General features: G+C 33.1%; 1 protein-coding gene across 7 annotated transcripts in view; it reads left to right on the top strand.

Annotated features, from left to right (window-relative positions):
• Positions 1-21,283, top strand: part of LOC146527889 (uncharacterized) — a 309,773-nt gene that overhangs the window by 179,959 nt on the left and 108,531 nt on the right. For all 7 annotated transcript variants that reach the window (XM_085204323.1, XM_085204322.1, XM_085204325.1 and 4 more), the window contains one exon: positions 10,307-10,443. In XM_085204323.1, coding sequence (XP_085060449.1) covers positions 10,307-10,443 — 137 coding nt within the window. The remainder of the gene's footprint in view (positions 1-10,306; positions 10,444-21,283) is intronic.

Here is a 21,283-nt window from a genome sequence, read left to right as displayed (position 1 = left end):
GTTTGTGTTGCAGACCCTACTGATTTATCACCGTAAAGAACGTCATGCGTAAAATAAAGAGTTGATGGGAATGACCAGAAATATGTGTATAGATTTTTATTTGTCTGACCCTTAAAATATATAAGCAAATCTTTTTTTGTTTTTGTTTCGAATAAATATCATATTACTTATTATAATAGAGTTCTTTTAAATTTTAAATGAAGCGAAAATTCTACAGGAACAGTCAAAAACGGAATTCTTACACATTTTACATCTTAAAATCCACAGCTAAAAAGTTGCGAGAGACGATTAGTTATAATATAATTATACATACAATTATATCTTTTAAATGTAGAGCATATATCCATTAAGAGTGGTGAGGTCTATGACAAATATGAAAGTGGTTGTGCTCGTTGAACTAATCGTCTGCCTCAAGTGGGGACCAAGTCTGCCCTATCCTAGCAGTCCACAATTTCTATACCAACAGACCAACAGAATTCTACTAATATTATAAATGTGAAAGTTAACTTATATTATTTTTAATATAACATAATTATGTTACTTGTGTTATGTCTGTTTAATTAGAAAGAGGTTCATACAAATGTTTGAAGCAGAGATAACATAATGCTAAGACACTATATATTCCTCATTTCACTCAATTTTTAGACAATGTAGAGTTGCGGAACGTAACACCGCCCTGTGTTAACCCAGACCTAAAGTAATTTAACTATAACAATTCCTCTGAGTAAAAATCAAACCTATAACCATCGACTTCTCAAAATATACTCTAGTGAAGGCGAACACTTTGCAATGTTTTTTCTAAGCGAGTAGTTTGTTAAGCGCATTGTCTCCACTGATCAGTGGTCTCGTTAAAAATACTCAGCGGACCGTGCGTTACGTTGCGACTGGGATCCCTTGTTTAAGCCAAACTTCGTTTTTGGTAGTGTTGACAAAAAAAAAATTTACAGTACTTACAATTTATATGTAAATTAATTTATATAATATTAGAAATATTTTTCGTTATACTTTATTAGATACTTATACTCGTAGCAAGATGAAATTTTAATTTAAAGATTAATTTCCACAATTTGCAAAACTATAATGCCTGAAAAAAAATGTCTCTTTTGTCTATACAAAAGAGTGATGATAAGTAATAACAACTCACATTATTCTAGCAATTTAGTGTAGTTCTATATAGTATTTTGTATAACAAAACACAACGTTTATATTTAAGAATCAAAACACTCAAACTCTATTTTTACCCACTATTATTTTCCTGATATAACAAAGTACACAGAGAGAATCTAGTGTTAAGACATTTCATACTCTCCGCCTTATTTAACAAGCTAGTCTAAGTTCAAAATTACGTTATAGATCACAATGTCTTAAATCTTCAAAGATAACACGGTAAGTGCATTATGCAAACGTCATAAGCCGCATCTAAATGTAAACTACAGGAATCGTTGTCACGTACGTAAGTAATAACCGCCCTTACAATGTTATGCAGAAAAGGAAAGGAATAGGTAGGTCTAGTTGAAAAATATAAGAAAATAATGAAAGGTTTATCTATTTGAGGGAGAAAGGGGGAGGTTATAACATGTTTTAAAATTTAATCCGTAGTGGATTAACCGACATCATTTGATATTTTCTTAAGTGAACAATGTAAAGTAAAGATTTTTCGCCATAAAAAAAAATATTTCGTATTCTATATATTGCAAGGTAGGCAGAGGACACCGGAGGGTTAAAATCTTCGGTTTTCTTTCAGATTTCCACTTCCACTTTTTGCCCAATTTTCCAAACATTGCACGTTAAGTGGTACAATTTGACGACTGTGTCTACTAGAACTATGATATTAAAATAATATAAGAATATTATGAATTATGGATTTGAATACCCTGAGAGATTCAAAACCAACATCGTCGCACTGCGCCATGACGGCACCCAAATATCTACAATATGAAGTCTATAACCAAAACAAATTATTAACACACACATTTCTAACAAGTTCACATCAATATATCTATCTGGGCATAATAAATGTGGATCGTAAAGTGAACCATTATTTACGGCTGCAATTTTTTTGCTGACAGTACACAGCCCCATGGGATTATAACCCTCAGAGCGGGATCTTAGTAAATAGTGTTTTTCCTGTCCTTTCCACTTTAAACCGATGGTATTCTTCTTAAGGAGGATTTTTGAGATGCGTTTGATCAATGAATAAATTATATTTGACGTATATATAAATGTAGAGTCAAATATTTGTTTAGTTCAGCTATGTTGAATAGAGATAGAGTTTGTAAAATTAGTTATTTATTACATGTTAAGATAAAAGAGAAGAAATTTTCATGAATACTGCCAATAGTTTTAGTGTAAACATGTATGTTTAGTTGAAATTCTATTTAAAATATAACTAGCTTTTACCTACGGTTTCGTCCGAATACTCACATGCAAATAACTGAGAATTCTGTATCACACTCGATTTATTTTAAATATCCGAGTGAACTCTGATCGCAGGCACAATAGGTTACATCAAAATAATAGACATGATAACATAGCCTTTAGCCTTCTTCGATAAATGTTATTATCAATTCGAACCAGTAGTTCCTGAGATTATCGCGTTCGACTAAGCAAACTCTTCCATTTTGCAATATTATTAGTCTAGACTCTAGAAGTATAATTTATTAAGTTGGTATTATAATATATAAATTTATACGAAGGGAAAAGTTAACAATAACAGGAAATTTACTTTAAAAGTTTTCTAACTTAACTTAATATATTAGTTTGATACCCATCATCTTAAAGTTTCAACTTAATTAAGCTCGATCCTTTAATACGATATCGGCAGGATAATAACAAGTTGAGTTTGCACGGTACACCTTTTTAACTGACTTAAAAAAAGAAGGTTATCAGTTTGACACGTGATATTATCGAAGTTGGTTCACATTTGGACTTCCCAGCACGTGTGCTGAATTTCGTAATGTTATGTAAGTTTGTCCACAAATTTCTCGGAAAATAAATGTCTTATCAAAATTATCCTTTTTTCTTTTAATGAACTTATGAAATATTTCAAGTTCCATCAAAATCGGATCTGCTCTTTTTAATAATTTATGTATTTATGTACCTATAGGTAAATAATTGATATTAAATAATAGATTATCTTAACAGATCTTTGGTATGAATCCTAAGTAATATTTGGCATTCAATTCATGATTTTACTTTGAATTGCCTCTGAATTTAGACGTTCATTTCGAATAGAATGAGAAGGAAATAGCCAGTTTCAGAGGATAATCTAGGCGGCCATAATTTATCGCCATCGAAGCGTGTATTGATGCGGATGATACCTTATTTATCAATAATAGGGTCTATTTAAGAATTTCAAATTTTGGCAGTGGATTCGATTCCCACTTGAGGTAATTAGTGTTAAAAGTATTTTGGATTCTGCATTAACATTTTTAAACTGTTATTGTCACTTGACAACGAATAATACTTTATTAAGTATATATATTTCACAGGGTCCCTAAAATTATCGCTTACAACCAAACAAAGCCCCAAGGGTATGTAGGGGGAAGCTGGGAACCTAGTGTTAAGACACTCCATTCCCATTAAGACTTCCATTTTGCAGTTTCTTTAACTTTATAATATAAGTATAAATAACATAAATGCACGAAAAATTATAATATCATTAAAATTAATTATCACATATAAACACAAAAAGCCTAATCGAGACTAATAAACTAAATCATTTAAATATCCAGTCCAAATTAGTCTGGTTTCCCGCTTGCTTTAACATTTCTATTGATTACGTACGATCCAGCTCCACACAGCGTTGGACTATCTAATGATTACACAACCCAATATTTCGGATGACTGGGCTGTATCGGCTGTATTATGTGCTATTTGGTTGAACAATTGTTATTACTGTGCTAGTACTAATTATTATTATAGAAATGGTTCAAGTTAAAGCAAATTATTATTATTATAGCATATATTTATTATATGGCGAACTGTTTAAAAGGCGGGCCTCTAACCAGGTGGACCGACGACCTCAAGAAGGCGCACGACCGGACGGAGTGGCGAGCATTAGGAGAGGCCTATGTCCAGCAGTGGACTTTAAAAGGCTGATGAATGGATGGATGGAACTGCTTAAATTATTTTATTTGAGATCTGTACTGCAAAACGGGAAAAAAACGTGAAAATGATTTTCCATAAAGCACATACGAGTATTCGTATCAAAAAAGACCTAGCAAATTCGACGTTCGACACTTTTATCAAATTATAATAAGAAGATTATATACACAATGGTAGTTTCGATGTTTATTAAATTATGTATGAAGTAATGCAAGGGGATACGGGATTTGCAGCATGTTTTGATGGAAAGGGGCGTTATAGATGAGTCATTTTTTGTTGGGGTGTGAGAGATTAAGAAGATAGGAGATTTAATTAGGATCTATAGAAATATACCTGCTATATAATATTTTGTTTGGAAGAAAGGAATAATGTTGTGAAAAGTAACTTTTTGTAGTGTCTGTGTTGTTGTGTATTGGGTAACTTACCTACCGGAGAAAGGCTTCCGAGGACGATAATTGTAATATTTAATGAAATAGAAGATAGAAATGATAAATGAAATATTTAATATTTTCGTTTCTTCGCTCTGGTGTCGAGGCAAAGCGCGGCGTTGAGTTGCGCCCCTTAACACAAAATGCCTTCCGAATTCAGTAAGTCCGTAAAGGGGGAGCGGAATATCTTAACACTAGGCTCCCTCTGAAAGCTGAAATAAATTGTTTATGAATCTATATATACCTAATATATATAATATATATACCTAAATACCTTTCAGATTCATTACACACTATTAGCAAACGCAATTTAAGTTCAAAATATGTAGAAATTTTCATAGATTAAAAACGTTCCCCTGTCTAATTTGTCGGCTAAAGACGACGCGTGCCGGCCACGTGGCTTACTCCAGCCAATCGCCAGTCATTGTTTGATGAATGACGTCATCACCATCCATCCCAGCATATTGGAAGTGATGTATTGGACTATAATTTGATCTTTGAAATGAATCACCTAATGTATTTTTGCACAATTTTGTATTGTAAATGGTTGCTATTATTTCGTTACAATTATTTTTAGAATATTAAAGTAGATTGTCGATCTGGGCGCTGTGGTTCGATTTCTAAAAGGAGAATGAAATATTTTCATTTTGCTTTGTTTTGGTAATAAGACAACGAAATGGCTTGAAAATTGGGAGAAAAATTGGCAACGGGGTTTCTTAGCAAAGGATATATATATATCTAATATACTGTATTAAAAAAAAAAAAAACATACAGGTTCCTAATATATATGTATATCAAAATGAAATCAGTATCAAAATTTAAATTAAACAATTTATAGTAATCGGTTGCTGTTCCTTGTTTACTTGCTTTTTTTACACAAATGAAAAAGGAAAGAACTCGCGACCTTCGTCTTTAAGATAAGATATTCTCTTTTAATAAGATGACATGAGATAGCACGCTCTTTCCAATGTCAATAACATTTACGATTCAGTTGGATTTCGATGTACTTACTGATAGGAATAAAATTGACGTAAGAAATAAGCATCATTCTACGCAGTTATAAAAACAGATTGTTTATGTTTTTATATTTTAATATTGATAAGAAAATATACTTTTCTTCATTCTTCACTCATTCTCATTCTTCACACATTCTCATTGAAGCTTCACGCTGTATACCGCACATACCAGACTAGGCTTGGGAACGGAGTGTTTTAACACTACGTTCCCATTAGATTTTTCCGTTCCCCACTTTCCGTCGAATTCTGGAGGTATTGCGTGTTGAGTGGCAGAACTCAGTGCAAGAAAAATATATTTATCGTTTATTTTTTTATAATAAACTCTAATTTACTACTGAATTAGAGTTAGAGGCCTTTGTGGCGCAGCGGCACAGAGTCTGATATTAAACGCGACGGGTATGGGCACGATTCCTACTTGAGGGAATGAATAAGTTTATCTTCACTCCGGCAACAATACAAGACGCGGCGTTTAATTCCGCTAATCAAATGGAAATTTTAGAAATGTCTAGTCATAAAATTGAACTCCCAAACTCAATGTTTGGACAAACAGCAACTCTTAAGAAGATTTGCGAATGTTTGCCCATTCCACCCTTCCAAAGAACATTTAATATCTAACGCCTAAACAAACTAGGAGTTAGGGAAGTCAATACATATTTGTATTGGAATTAAGATGGGAACTTCTTTGTAACGTCAGTTGGTGTTTTGGATGTTTGGGAGTAACCTTTTTTTCATTTTATGTTTGCTATGTAGCATGTGCTGCTAGATTTGCAGAATAAATACAAGGATGGTAAACATTTTAAGACTGTTTAACTTCTTTTTGACAACTTTAATAGATTTTTTTAGGTTGGTAGTGCAATTATGCTGTGAACATATTGAGACTTCAGGTAGCATTTATATTTTTTTATACCTTCAACGTTTTATCTCGTCCTTCTTTTTCTACTGGAATTGAGCTCAACTCCTTTGTCTTACAAAAAGACAAGACAAGAAAGACAAGAAAGCAGGAAATTGAATGTTTAAAAATATCTCCTCGAAAGAGATCAAACCCAAAACCATTTTCATCATCTCACCATGATCTGAAAGATATATCTTAGGTAGAACCTTATATAAGAAGTTACATAAATCACTTGAAACGTAAAATGTAAATCTTATATTTATAAATGATTTTGTTTATTAAAACAACGAATCTTTCACGAGATGACGTAATCAATCATAAGCTTTGTTTAAATAAAGCTCCGAGTGCTTGATGTCTTTTTAAGCTGCACACTGTGTAGGGAACCTAATGTTAAGACACTCCTTTCCCCACTCTCCGCCGAATTTTGAATGTTAAGTGTCGGAACTCAACTTTTCTTTTTACCATAGCGAAGAAGCGATAATAGTAGAATAGCTTCTTAAATGTAATTAACTATAATAACAATAACAACAACAACAATCGTACTCTACTTTATATTTTTCAATGTAAATATAGAAAAAAAATATAAATATTAGAAAAAAAGACACTAATGGATCAGCGTTCCATAAACCTACCTTTTGTGTAAATAGAAACAAAAACAATACGCAATGTAACCAAGCGAGCCAGGAAGTAGGATAAATAGGAAAAAAATATAGGCTATATTTATTTTTAAACTAGCATTAACTTGTGATGTTATCTGTTTACAGTTAAGAAAAAGGATCTAAAAGGAAATTTTAAAAATATATGTATTTTTTTAAAACTTTTATTGATAAAATTAACTCATAGAAGGAAGGAATGAGATGTTAATCTAAGGGAATTAAGTATTATTTGTTTTGTACTGAGGCCGTCGTAGCATAAAAGTCGTATATTTTTGTTACGTATAACAGATGGGGAATCGATTCAAATTCGGGAAATAGTTAGGTTTCGGGAAATTCGGGAAATTTTTATTTTCTCGCTCTGCTAGACAAAATGCGACGTTAAGTTCTGTTACGCTTCACGCTGTCTTGAATATTCAGCAGAAAGTGGAGCACGGAGTGTTTAAGATTCGTTTCCTAATCAACATAAGTGGGATTTAAAAAAATATGTCCGCGATTGTAGTAAAATGAGATAAAGAGAGACAAAAACGAAATGATAGAAATATTGATACTGCATGCGTGGTACAAATATGAAATTTTAAAAACTCATACATGAAAGTCTAACGTCAATAGCAACATGGAAATAAAAAATAATAATAATATGTTTAAAAATTATCACTGGCATGTGGCAACGTTGTTTATCCTCTAAAATAATGTTGGTAACATTTACAAGGGCGTTAAAGCCCCTGTCAACGTCAACTTGACAGCTGACAACTTGACAGGTGTGAAACATTGAATGATTTGAGTGCTTCATTAGTTTCTCTGTTAAGAAAAACATTTCTAATTTCTATTAGGTATTTTATTTAAGCTTAATGATTCTAAACATAGCTACCTTTTTTGTAAACACAAACCAAAACAGATTGAAATACAAAACAAAGTAGTACAAGCAATAAAAAAGTACTTTCGTTATTAGTAAATCTACTAATTAAAGCCTATGAAGATTGTAATAACTCTATAATTATGTGATCCTCTGTTTATATATGAAATACAGAGAAAGTTCGTACGATTATAAATACTTTATATATTAAAAATATTATTTTCTTAAATTATAATAATCATTGATTTTTTCAGTTCCTCGTGAAATGAAAGGACTGCCAATAATATAGTTCAACAATAAAAAATAAAATAAAAATACCTACCTAAATCTCCTGAAATACATATCTCATAATAAAATGAATATGAATTATGAGGTACAACTTCAAAAATACGGTTTCATCGTCTTAATAGCTTTCTTTTTAATAACTTAGGCAACCAAAAATATATTTCATTTCCCGGTCTACTGCGACCAAATGAACTGAAGCCAAGATACGGCCGAGACTAATTTTCAATTAAAACTTCATCAAACTTTAAGCTAGAACCGAGCTAAGGAGTTCTTGTTCGTTGTAAGCGGAAGCGGCTTTACAAAATTCACTTGTATATAATCTTTTCTTATTATATGGCAACTAAAAGACTTTTTTTATTAAGGATAACAACAACAACCTATAAAAGCGACGGTTGTCGATTCTCATTTGCAGGATTAAAATATTATATTTTTCGCTCTGATAAGGTGACAAAACGCTTTTCTTTGTCCGCTTTTGATCACGTAATGTCTCGAATATTGGACGATTTATTATGGACACAATGTCTTGACGCTATAAAATACTTTTATTTTTTATTGTGGTATCTCACAAGTTTTCGTAATAACGATAAAAAAAACCTTAGCTAATTTATTTTTATAACTTACCCTGTCTTGCAACCTGCAAGAAAAAGGTTTAAAATCAGAAATTTATAAAAATATTGTCACTTACATGGAGAATATGTGAAACGCTACCGCTTATAACTTGTGGCGTATTTAAGATAAAATCTTAACTAAACCAACTAAACTGCAGGTAGCTCACGCTGATAGCGCTACGGCTGTAGCGATGGTAACTTAGGATAATGGCGCATTAAGAAAATGATAATTATGTTAGAATTGTTGCTTAATTTTATACCATTTGCATATTCTTAAGCCTTTGTTTGTTACTTTCCGTTTATTTTGGGGACTAAAGCTAAAAGCGCGTCTATCTCCACCTCAAAGGCCGGCAACGCACCTGTAGCTCCTCTGGTGCTGCACGGGGTCGTGGGCGGTGGTGATCATCATCAGGTGACCCGAACGCTCGTTTGCCTTGTCCTTTTTCCATAAAAATATACATATATATATATTAAAGGAATATTATATACTTTTTGAAGCCAGAGTAAAAGGAAATATTTTAATGAGAATGGACAGTCTTAACAATAAGTTTCCAGGTTCCCTCTAACTACCTTGTCATGTACGAGATAGAGCGTTAAGCAAAAACACCTAGGTATTAAAATTGTATCTATAAATAACATGTTTATTCAGACAAGTTTCCTTTTAGCTACGATGGTTTTATTACAGTTCGAATTTACTTAACCGAACGTAATGCTAGTAACACCTAGCTCAATAGAAATGATTAAAATAAGTTATTATAATTAACTAACTTTTCAAAAATAGATTTTCAAATAATTATATTGATTTTCTTGTTTATTATTTGAAAAATATAATAAAATATCAGCTTTACGCTGTATCCCGCACGCAGAACGGTTGGCAGAGGGAATCTAGTTTTGAGACATTCCGCTGAAAGGAGGCATTGCATGTTGAGTGGCAAAACTCAACGCCGCGCTTTGTTTCGACAGCAAAACGAATAAATAAAAATATAAATTTAAATAAATATTTCACTTCTTCAAGTGGGGATCGAACCCATTCGTGTGATTGTAACTCTTTGTGCCACTGGGCCACGACTGGCCTCAAAAATATATATAAGTAATGTCAATACCGTCGTATTGCCGTGTCAACGTGACGTCACAAGTGGCCGACGAAATTGGATTTTTATCGGGTCTCACATAAAATACGGCTCGAAACGTTCGATGCAGATCGGAAGGGCTCTCTGTTCTTTGGGATAAGCCCGTCATGAAGATTTTTGATGCATGAGGAGATGTGCTGTGTTCTTCTACTTAAAATATGTTCCATTTCTTTGCTGTGGTGTGTGGTGTTGAGGCAAAGCGGGGTGTAGAGTTCGTTCGTTCAACCACTCAACACACAATGTCTTGAGGTTCCCTCAACTTACCGCTATGTGCGGGATACAGCGTGATAATCATATTATATAAACAAAACATATTTTTCCTCTTCCCCAGCGCGAGGGTGCAGCTCGCAATGACGCTGAACGCGAGAGGCGCGCGCGCGGCGACTGGGAGGCGAGGGCGCGCGCCGCCGAAGCTGACGCGTCCAGGCTCGCCACCAAGCTGCATGCTGCACAGCGTGAGATTACCAGGTTAGTTGGGTGATTACCTGGTAATATTACTTATTAGGATGATTACAAGTTTGATTGTTATGTTAAAGCTTTAATATATTTACGGTCTTATGGATGTTTGCTTAGATATATAGGTATAGTTTTCTAATATGCACTGATAAGAAGAGTACGGGTAGGTACCCCCCCCCCCCTACCTAATACCTAATAATTAAAATAAATATCAGTTCTGGTTGATGAAACTCCTCATTTTGTGTAACTACAGACACAGCGTATGCAAAACGTGACGGTTGTGAGTTCGATTCCTACTCGAAGAAATGTATCATCAATGAATTAGACCAAATGTATATAATATCATCAATAAACTAGAAGAAAAGTTATAAATATTATGTTGAGTGAATTGCGAACCTTTGCGTTAAGGCACGTCGAAATAACAATATAAGAGTGGTATTACAAAAAAAATATTTTGCTTGAAAGGACATATATGAAAGTCAACATTTCTTTATTATTTAGTAAGAGCTTAAACTATCACTTTATAATAAAGAAATCGAATCAACTCCTACAAAAAAAGCGCCCGAAAAGAACTTAATAAAGAATCACTTAACAAAATAGATGTGAAAATAGGCGAAAAAAATCAATTTCACAAGAGGATCCCAGCAAATTGGGTCAAATGTACCTACGGGCACCTATACCTACCTATATAAGTTACGATTGGAACGTAAATCCCTAACTTTGAATTTCTAACAGTTACGGCCAATCTACCAATCGGGATAGCGGTTATCGCGCTCAAACGACACACCGATTACTGGCGCCGTAAATTTGAAAATCTAACCAAACTTCGTTAATTATCTCAATGAGATATTCTGAAGATGGAGCTGTTTTAGCTCTTTTTACCTTTTGCTTGGTTATTTATCCCAAAAAGAGGCATCGTTTACTAGATGGTAGAACCTAACGCCATAATTAGACGCAGAGGGAACATAGTGTTAAAACACTACGTTCACCATTTTCCGCAGAATTTTTGATGTATTGTGTGTTGAGTAACGGTATTCGACGCCTCGCTTTGCCTGTACCAGAGCAAAGAATGAAAATATTAATAAATAATAATGAATTTCTACAAGTATAAAAAAAAGGTAAAAAAGATCCAACATTTTCTTATGTATGTATGCTGCTATAAAATGTTGCAAAATAAAAAAAAACGTCACAACATTCTTTTATATGAAATATATCGATTCAAATAAAACCACTACATTTATAAAATAATCGTAAATCGATACAAACGTATAAATTGCCTTATTTTAATTAAGCTATTTCACATATACAGCACATAATCGGGTAATACGCGATATCGATATTAGATAATCGAATGGTTATATTACTTAATGACACTATAAAATCGATTTACAAGCAGTTTAGTTACTAAGTTAATATGTAGATCTTGTCTCTACCAATTAATGTTTGTTAATGTGTAGCTAACTAATGTTGAAACGTGACTTTGTTTGAATTTAATTAATTTTACTTTCCGTATTGATGTCGTCGTGGCCCATGGGCACAATGGTGGGACTGTAATGCCACGATTGTGGGTTCGATCCCCCCTCGGGAAATTATTATTTATGAATATTTTCATTTCTTCGCTCTGGCACCAAGGCTAAAGCCCGGCGTTGAATTCTGCCTCGCAACACGCAATGCCTCCAGAAATTCAGAATTATTAATTTAATACCCTGATTTTGCAACATCGTCGTAATTTCTATTTTTTTGCTTCACATTGTACCCTGCACATAGCATAGGAACCTGGGAACTTACCTCTGTTGCCATTAATATACTTCCGTTTCTCGCTATTCGTCGAATTCTGTAGGCGTTGCGTGTTGAGTGGTGGAATTGAAAATATTAAAAACGGAGAATGAATGATGAAAATATTAAATATTTCATTTCCTCGAGTGCGACTCGAATCCATTACCCATCACGCTTACAGTCGCATGCTTGTGCCCATGCGCCACTGGCCTAACGCACAATTAATCAATTAAACCAGAAGCTTCTTCAGAAGCTCCTTAACACGTATTAACTATACACCCAAACTGAATTTACCTTTGAAATTGTAATAATTTCATTTAAGAGGACCAAACGGGGCGCAAACCAATGGACTTAATGTCACTCAGCAGTGTGAACTCACAGCTGGTGGCTGGTGGAAACAAATTCAATTCGTCAAAACATTCCCCCGGATGAAGCGATTATTGCGGTCTAAAAAACATTGATACCGTATTTTTGGTACTTTATCGTTTTATTTTTTTAGACAATTTTACATAAAGGAAAATTGAATTTTTACTTGTTTTCTATAATTTTTAAGGGTTTCATGTAATAATATACCCACCTATCGTTGCAAAGTCCAGGGTCTAAATGTAAGCGATGTTGTGGTAGGTTCAATCTTCACTCAGAAAATGATATTTTTATATCTCTGGTAGACGAGGTGCGGCGTTAAGAACCGGCCCTCAACACGTAATGTCTTGAAAATTCGTCTGTCTGTCTTAAAAGGTCGCCTTAAAAGATTAAGCAATCTAGCGAAAATATTTTTTTATATTAATCTGCATGTATTGCTTTAATCAATTATTGAAAGGCCTAATAACAACTACTATTAACATTATAAAGTGTTGTGTGAGTGAACGTATTTTGATGAAAGTTTTAAATTAAATTAAATAACTTATGTAAAAAAAAATTATAAGTTGATTAGAATATAACAATAAGTCACAGCGGGCGAAGCCGCGGGCTATTAAAAAAAATATGAAAAAACATAAGTAAATAAAAGTGAAAAATTAAACAGGGGTAAGTTAACGTAATGGTATAAATCATAGTCAATGGAGTCACGTAGAGTGGTAGACCAGGGTCTATTCCCTGGCGTGTGATATTTCACTTTGCCTATTGGTATGCTTGGAGAGACTTTATGAAATCATTTCTTTTAATTATTTTCTTTATCTATGTTATATTTGTTACTTTATATCAAAAGGTGTAATGCCACATTTTTTGCATCTAGTGCACCTGTGACTCGATTGCATCGAATCCGTAATTCTTTTATGGAACAATTAGTGACTATGAAATATGTTATACTGCCAATCCTATTAATAAAACAAAAAAACCATATTTTACACGTAAACATCGAATTCGTGCGAAGCGAAAATAGTCATTCTTCTTTTACTGTACCACTGGGGTGGAAATAACCAATTTATACGGGCTCATATTTTCAGCTTCATATCATCTCAACCATGAACTTCAGCTTTCGATCCCGACCTAATCCAAGGTGTCTATTTATAGAGCCCCCTTCATCGTAAAACTTATAAATAATAATCTTTATGTATTATTTTTTGCTGTTCATTGAAAAATCATTCTTATTTTTCAAATAGTACGGTCTAGATTTAAATGCGATACAAAGCTAGTAGAGTCGCTTATTCTGTTTTATTTTGAACTTTATTTTGTAAGCTATTTGAGTGATTTTTGCTTGTACTTAGTAAGAAATGCACAGCTACGTAATAATATGATGCAAGATAATTTTATGTGGTTCACTGTACTTTAAGACAAAGCTTTATGGGGTTTGGAAACAATCATACGACAATATGTTTTTTAAAGATAACTTTATTTTTTTTATAGCTTTACAGTGTATCCCCATATATGATAGCAAAGTAGGCAGAGGGAACCTATTGTCCACACACAGATTTCCACTCTCCGCTCAATCTTAGCGACTTGGAACAGCGGTACAACGCATAAAGGCGACGTTGTGAGTTCCATTCTCACTCAGCAGAATGAATTAATATCTTTTCCCCTACCCCTCAACATGGTCTATCCTGAAAATTGTGCAGAATGTGGGATACGGATAGTCTTAACATACCCTCTGTCTCTCCCCTGGTTCCCTCTGTCTACCCTGCTTCAAGATACGACATATAACAATTATAATAAAATTAAATATTTATGGACATATACTTATATGTATATCTTATAATTATAGATAGAGAAAGAGATTGAACGAAAATATATAATAGACACTTATGTATATTGTTCACTTCTCCATTTACAGTACCAATTATACATCGCTTCATAAAATTGAGATGTCACTGGAATCCGATACTAGAGAATAATAATGTCACCCCAGCAGTAATTGTCTGTTTTGTTTGTAAGCTGAAACTAAGGAGTTTGTAGGGCCCCTTATTTTTATTTTATGATCTAAAATTATTTAGGTAACTTTAAACCGGGTCCTGTCCTTGAAGTGAAATTGAATTTCTTTTGGAAGTTAACAAGGTGTTCGTTTCTAATAAAAGGCTTTTATACCTATGGGCTATCTTTCCATTAGAATATTTATTTAATTCCTTATTAAAAAAAAAGAATCTCTATCACTTTTCATGATGTAATATTGATATGTATGATATGTTTTAGTTTGATAGTATTACAATTATATTTGAAGTGCATTTCGAGTGCATACCATATGTGCACTTGAATTTAACTAACATGTTTAGGATGTAACTTCTTGACGATGGTTCTGGGTTCAAATCTAATAATGGGACTTTTATTATTATTATTATTATACATTAATATAACCGCGAAGCGTTACTCTGAGGAATTAAGTATTTTCATTTCCTTGCTTTGCTAATGAAATAAAGTGCGGCGTTGAATTCCGCCACTCAACACATAATGTTTTGTTAATTGTAATAAGCATAAAAATAAAAAAAGAGCAAAGAATTATTATGGAAACTTCAAAAGTATTACAATTATACATATTGTTTAAATAACTCTATTCTTAAAATAAATCCGAACAAAACAAAAAGAGGGTGTCTATTTTTAATATCATTTAGCTTTTAGTTTAAAGCTCATTAAGCCTGCACTCATTACTTCATACAATTAAGACCGATACGTACCTAATCTGTTTTTAGTTTGAGTAACTTTATTAGGCGATTTATCTTCGTGTACAAATTTTACGGTGTTTTTATGTGTTATACATAGGTTGTTTTTTTGTGATGGGAATTTAGATAAAGTAAATAAAAAAGCAGAGCAGGCAGAGGGAACCTAGTGTTCGGTCCGTTCCCCATTTTCGACCGAATTCTGGAGGCAGTACCTCGAGTTCAGTGCGACGACACAAAGTGTGACTGTAAAACCGACTGGTTCACTCAAAAAATTCGGCAAAAAGTAGAGAACGGAGTATCTTAACATTAGGTACCCTCTGCCTACCCTGCTGTGTGCGGGATGCAGCGTGAAAACCTTTATTAATATTATTCTTACAAAAATAACTTAATAATTTCTTTAACAAAACAAAATAAATATAACAAAATAAACAGTCTTTTAGCACTGGCAACACTTGTCAATTTAAATTTAACGCTCCCCTGTCATTACATTCTAATAATCAAATTTGAACTTAATTTCTATATAATTAAGATACAAAATCGTTTCTTGTAACAACTAGTTATAAGTTAGACGAGACAGCTCCTTGTAGTCCTTTCATTTGACAGTTTGCTCTAATATGGATTCCAATTAGCTTCTGAAAGGAATGTTATATTTGTCTCTTCTATGCTTGCGATTTAATTATTTTGATAATTAAGACGTGTTTTAATAGAGATGTTGTAATGAAGGTGTTTCTGACACCAAGGTTATGTTTTGTATTATTTTTTTACTAATTTTCATTTTATATATTGTAGGTACCTATTGTAGGTAACCTAAAGGTGCTAATGTGGTTTAGTTGCACAGAATCTGAATGTAAACGCGACAGTTGTAGGTTCGATTTCCACTATAGGGAATGAATTATTTTCATTTCCTCGCTGTTATAACAACAATAAACACGGCATTGGGTTCCCCCACTAAACATACAATGTTTCGGAAATTGATCGGAGAGTGAGGAACATATTGTCTTAATATTACGTTCCCTCTGCGTACCCTGATATATGCAGAATGCAGTGTGAAGCTAAAATAATAAATATTTAGAACCTCAGTGTTTTTTTTTTCTTATTTCTTAGACTTCACCTCTACTTGCTTAATCTATATATATAAAAGGACTTGTCCTCACTGACTGAGGTAAGACGCACGCACAGCCGTAACCGCTGTGCGTAGAAACTTGAAAATTGGACAGATGTTTACTTTTGTAATCTGGACATCCACTAAGAAGGGATTTTGAAAAATTTTAACCCTAAAGGGGTGAAATAGGGGTTGAAAGTTAGTATGGAAAAAAAATGAAATCGGCACCGATTCTTATAAAATTTGAAATTCAGACTCTTAAAAGTATTTAATTGAACATGTGTTTCATGGTTTTCTAGAATTATTTCCATAAGGGTGCAAATAAGGGGTTGAAAGTTTGTATGGAAAAATTCTTAAATCGCCACCGATTTTTATAAAATTTCAAATTTAGACTCTTAAAAATATTTAATTGAATACTTGTTTCATGATTTATTAGAATTCACCCCTAAATACGTAAACGAAGCTGCGCGCGTCCGCTAGTCTATTATATAGAAAAACAATCCTATAAGGGTTCCGTTTTTAACTTTTGATTTACGGAACCCTAAAAACGTAAAAAAAAAACAATTTACCACCCTTTTCCACCAGTACCTACCATAATAATCATAGTACGCGACGACACAAAGTTAGTAAACATTATCATCCTGTCTTTGTCATCAAAAGTGATGCCGTAAAGCGTCTGTGAAATAGCCGTAAGCTATTACTTCACGTGCCCCGTAAAATGTTACATTTTAATGACTATTAAACAGTTTTAAATTTGAAGAACATTAACCTTAGGTTGTTTGGGAAATAAAATGTAAATATATATACATAGTGCAGGTTGCTTTTTAGTCAAAATTTGGAATGATTGGGGATGTTAAAATTTTGTTGTAATTTCTATTGCGATTCTGTTAAAAACTATAATCCAAAATAGATTTTTAAGCATTTCAAATATGTGAAATACTAGAAAATTATTTTATTAGAGACCGTAGCGTGTGCATTGTACTTACTGACTGTAAAACCGTCGCGATTACGTGTGTAATCGCGACGGTTGCCGTTTCGATTCTCATTCTGAGGAACGAATGCTGAAAGCTTAATGTCTCGAATATTGGGCGAAAAGTGGAGAACAGAATGTCTTAAAACTAAATTCCCTATGCCTAAGCTAAAAAAAACATAATCAAATAAAGATAATCAAAGTAGTTCAGACCTTAGATATATAAAGTCAAGAAAATAAATACGTACCAACGTCCGTACGTGACAAGCTGCAGGGGAGAAACGCATTTGCATGCAACGTAATTTCAGATTTTACATTTAAACAGATTTTACCCCAAACATTATAAATCACAGCTACCCCACTGTGTTAACCTTATAGAAACAAACAGAACATTTTACCTAATGTAGAATGGTTTTTATTGCTCTAGATTAGTTATTTCTTGTGGTTCAAAGATATACATAAAATTATATAGAAATTTTTGAAGCCTCTTCCCGAATATAGCAGTGAAATCAGGGGAATATAGTGATAATACACTCCTTTCCCCAATTTCTATTCAAATGCTTTAAGTCGTTTCTATGGCCATCGTTGAGCATTGCTTTTATCACTGATGGGAATGGTATTGTAATTGTATTTAATTTACATACGTTATATAGCCTTTCCTCTATGGTGTCATGACATGGTTTGCAAATGTCTTTTAAATCAGGACTTCTGGAGGGACGGAGTATCTTAAAACGAGGCAGAGGGAACTCTCCCTACCCTGCCATATCATAGATTTAGCGTGAGCGTTCATACAAATATAAATTTCTATAAATACATTTTCTTTTTTCCTGTACTTGTTTTCATACACACTTCCTGTCTACGTTTCCGTTTTTCACCTGTACCAGCACACTATAGGCACTCGGTATTTACGGCACGTAGCCGTGGTTCATTCGAATTCACCGCGAGTGCCGACCTACGCTTCTTTATAGCGTCGTATCGATTTCTCCGTTTGACCTTTAGTGAGAGTTTGTGGTAGGATTTGGAAATCTTTTTCTGTATACAATTGTATGTGAAGGTAAGAGAAATATTGATATACTTGTTTGTATCAATTATTGATTGTTGGGATGATTTTATACTAGTACTTATTTGTAATGTTATAAAGCTGAGATATTTGTTTTGTTGAATACGCTTATAACAGTAACTGCTTATAAGAATTGTTTTTTTTTAACAGTTATTTTTATCGAGGAAATCTCTATATATTTTTTTCTTTTTTTTTAGCTTCACGCTATATCCAGTATATAGCAGGGTAAGCAAAGGGAACCTGAGAAACTAGTGTTAAGACACTACGTTCTCATTATGACATTTCCGTACATATAAAACCTTAATAATTATATTGAGAATGACATTAAAATAATCATCTCTGTTATTATTAAATATTTAACGAATACTATATTTGAACCTGATATCTGTTCACTTAGCAAAACATCTACAAGAAACTAAAAATAAGGATATTTTAACATAGACATTACTCTCCTTAAAAATTTTACTACGTACGAGATGTTCTAAAATATAACTTAATTGCTATTCGACTGTAAAAATACTCTTAACTTAGTTGTTAGTTGTTGATAATAAAATGACAGACAAGCAGTTACAGTTTTAAAATACCATTAAGATACACTGTAAATATAGATTGAAATTGAACGAGGCTGTCGTGGCCCGGTGGCCCAAGGGTGTGACTGTAAGCGCGATAGTTAGGGGTTTGGTTCCCACTCGGTAATATAAAATATTTAATCTTTTCATTGTCTTGCTACCGGTACCCTAACTGAAACTCGTTACCAACAAGGCGTTAAGTTGTACTACTCACCAAACAATGCGTCACGTTTCAGCGAAAAATGAATAACGGAAGTGTCATAATGGGAACGGACTATCTTAAAATCAGGTTCCTTCTGCCTACCCTTTATGCGCGTTTCGGAATTCAGCGTACAGCTATTATTACTTAACTTTTAACACCCGATATAGCAATATCTAAAATATACTAAAATCTAAAAACATATCCATAACAACGATGCTGCCTCAGAACGTACAATTTCTTAGAAGAAAGAAAAACTGAAGTGAGTGACAGACGCAAGGAGCACTGCAATCTTCCCGAGATGAAACCCCATGCCTTATTAAAATCTAGTATGTGGCGTGTATATCAAAATAGTCCTGCTGTTTGTTTGTAGTTTTTTTTCTGTTCTTCAGTATGTTTTTTTTTCTTGACATAAGAAGAAAGAACTGATGACTTAAATCGTTAATATTAATTTCAATATTTTTTTGATGTTGGAGACTCTACATTACAAAATCGTTTTTATTTTTTTGATTACATTAAATTAATTAAGTAAAATGAAGTATTTTGTTATAATTTTTATTAAAAGATTCTTGAATTGTACCCAATTTATAAATAAATTGTAACCTATGTGTTATTCTCGTGTATAAAATTTTGCATGAAAGTTTAACTTTATATCAAAAAAAATGTGAATTCTGACTATTTACAAAAAAAAAGATTTAGGTACATAATACAGTTCCTGTAAATATGTAAAGTATGCTAAGCTCTAATTTATATATAAATTTTATTCTATATCCATATGATCACGAATATTTTCTTAATATTAATAAAAAATTACCACCATGACTACAAAATATACATACATATATAATATACAAATTGATGATAGCAATAAGCAGAAGGAATGAAATGAAGAATGCTAAGCATGAAGGTAAGGATAATATTAGAAAAACGCCTGTCGTGCCTTACGTGACATTTTTTTGGATGACTTTACGTAAGAAATATTAATGTTTTTTCTTAGCTTCACACTTAATATTGCAGGGTGGGTAGGCAGGAGACACCTAGTGTTAAGACACTCGATTCCCACTAAAGAGGAACTCAATGCAACTCTCTGTCTTGTCACCGGAGAGAATGAAAATAAATAATTCCCCTGATAAATAATTACATTACATTCACAACCGTTACGTTTATGGTCTGACTTTGTGATAGACCAACATATTAGTAAAAAGTTCTGGTAATTTTGAACTATATTGCATAAACCCATCCAAACGTCTTGAAGTAACAGAATGCACCCTAAGAAATCAGGGTGCATACCCCCGTTACAATAAGATATATGATTTTAATAATCGCCAAGATTACTGGGGGGATGGTAGATTCTTTTGAGTACCCTTCAAGGACAGTCCTGAGGAATTGTCCTCAGCTATTTCATTTGTAAGGGCTCTTGATGTATGTATTGTAAAGAACCTTCCACTTGTAGACTTTTTTGTTTGCACGTTTGATCTATTTCTTAAGGATGTTTTGGAAATGTAGAAATAGATGTTTATTTCTTTTCCTTCTTTTTGTGAATTAGACAAAGGAACATCTACTCTGATAGTAGGTAAGATAAAAAATACAGTAAAATGGTAAAATAATAACATGTAACGCTTGGTAACGATAGGGCTATGGCTAGTGGCTTAAAGGTTGGTATATGGTTAGCTAAGAGGTCAGAGCTCCTGAACAATTTCCATGAGGCTCGGGTACAAATCCTGTTACGGAAATTAAAAATGTCATACGTTTTTTATAAAACAATAGTTTTCACTGACATATCTAACTAATGTAATAAAATAACCCAAGTAATAGACAATAAGAAACCCTATCAATATACAATGGTTCTAAAACTGGACGAAAAGAAAGAGATGAAATGTTTAACGTTAGGTTTCTACTGTTTATCCTGCTGTACCGAAAAGAGTGAAGTTGTAGGAAAATGGTGTAAGTGTATCTACATACTACAATTAGTTTGTAATTAAAAATATCACCAACACATGTTACCGAAACGCACGTCTAGTCGCAAATCGTAATTAACTCCCGTTTATCACACGGCGACGTCAAAATGGCGGCGTTCACGAGATGGC

The sequence above is a fragment of the Heliconius melpomene genome, chromosome 20 (assembly GCF_056956725.1).
Source record: "Heliconius melpomene rosina isolate 202511_hmr_F chromosome 20, ASM5695672v1, whole genome shotgun sequence".
Lineage (NCBI taxonomy): Eukaryota > Metazoa > Arthropoda > Insecta > Lepidoptera > Nymphalidae > Heliconius > Heliconius melpomene.
Note: the sequence above shows the minus strand (reverse complement) of the source record. Positions and strands in the feature narration are given on the sequence as shown.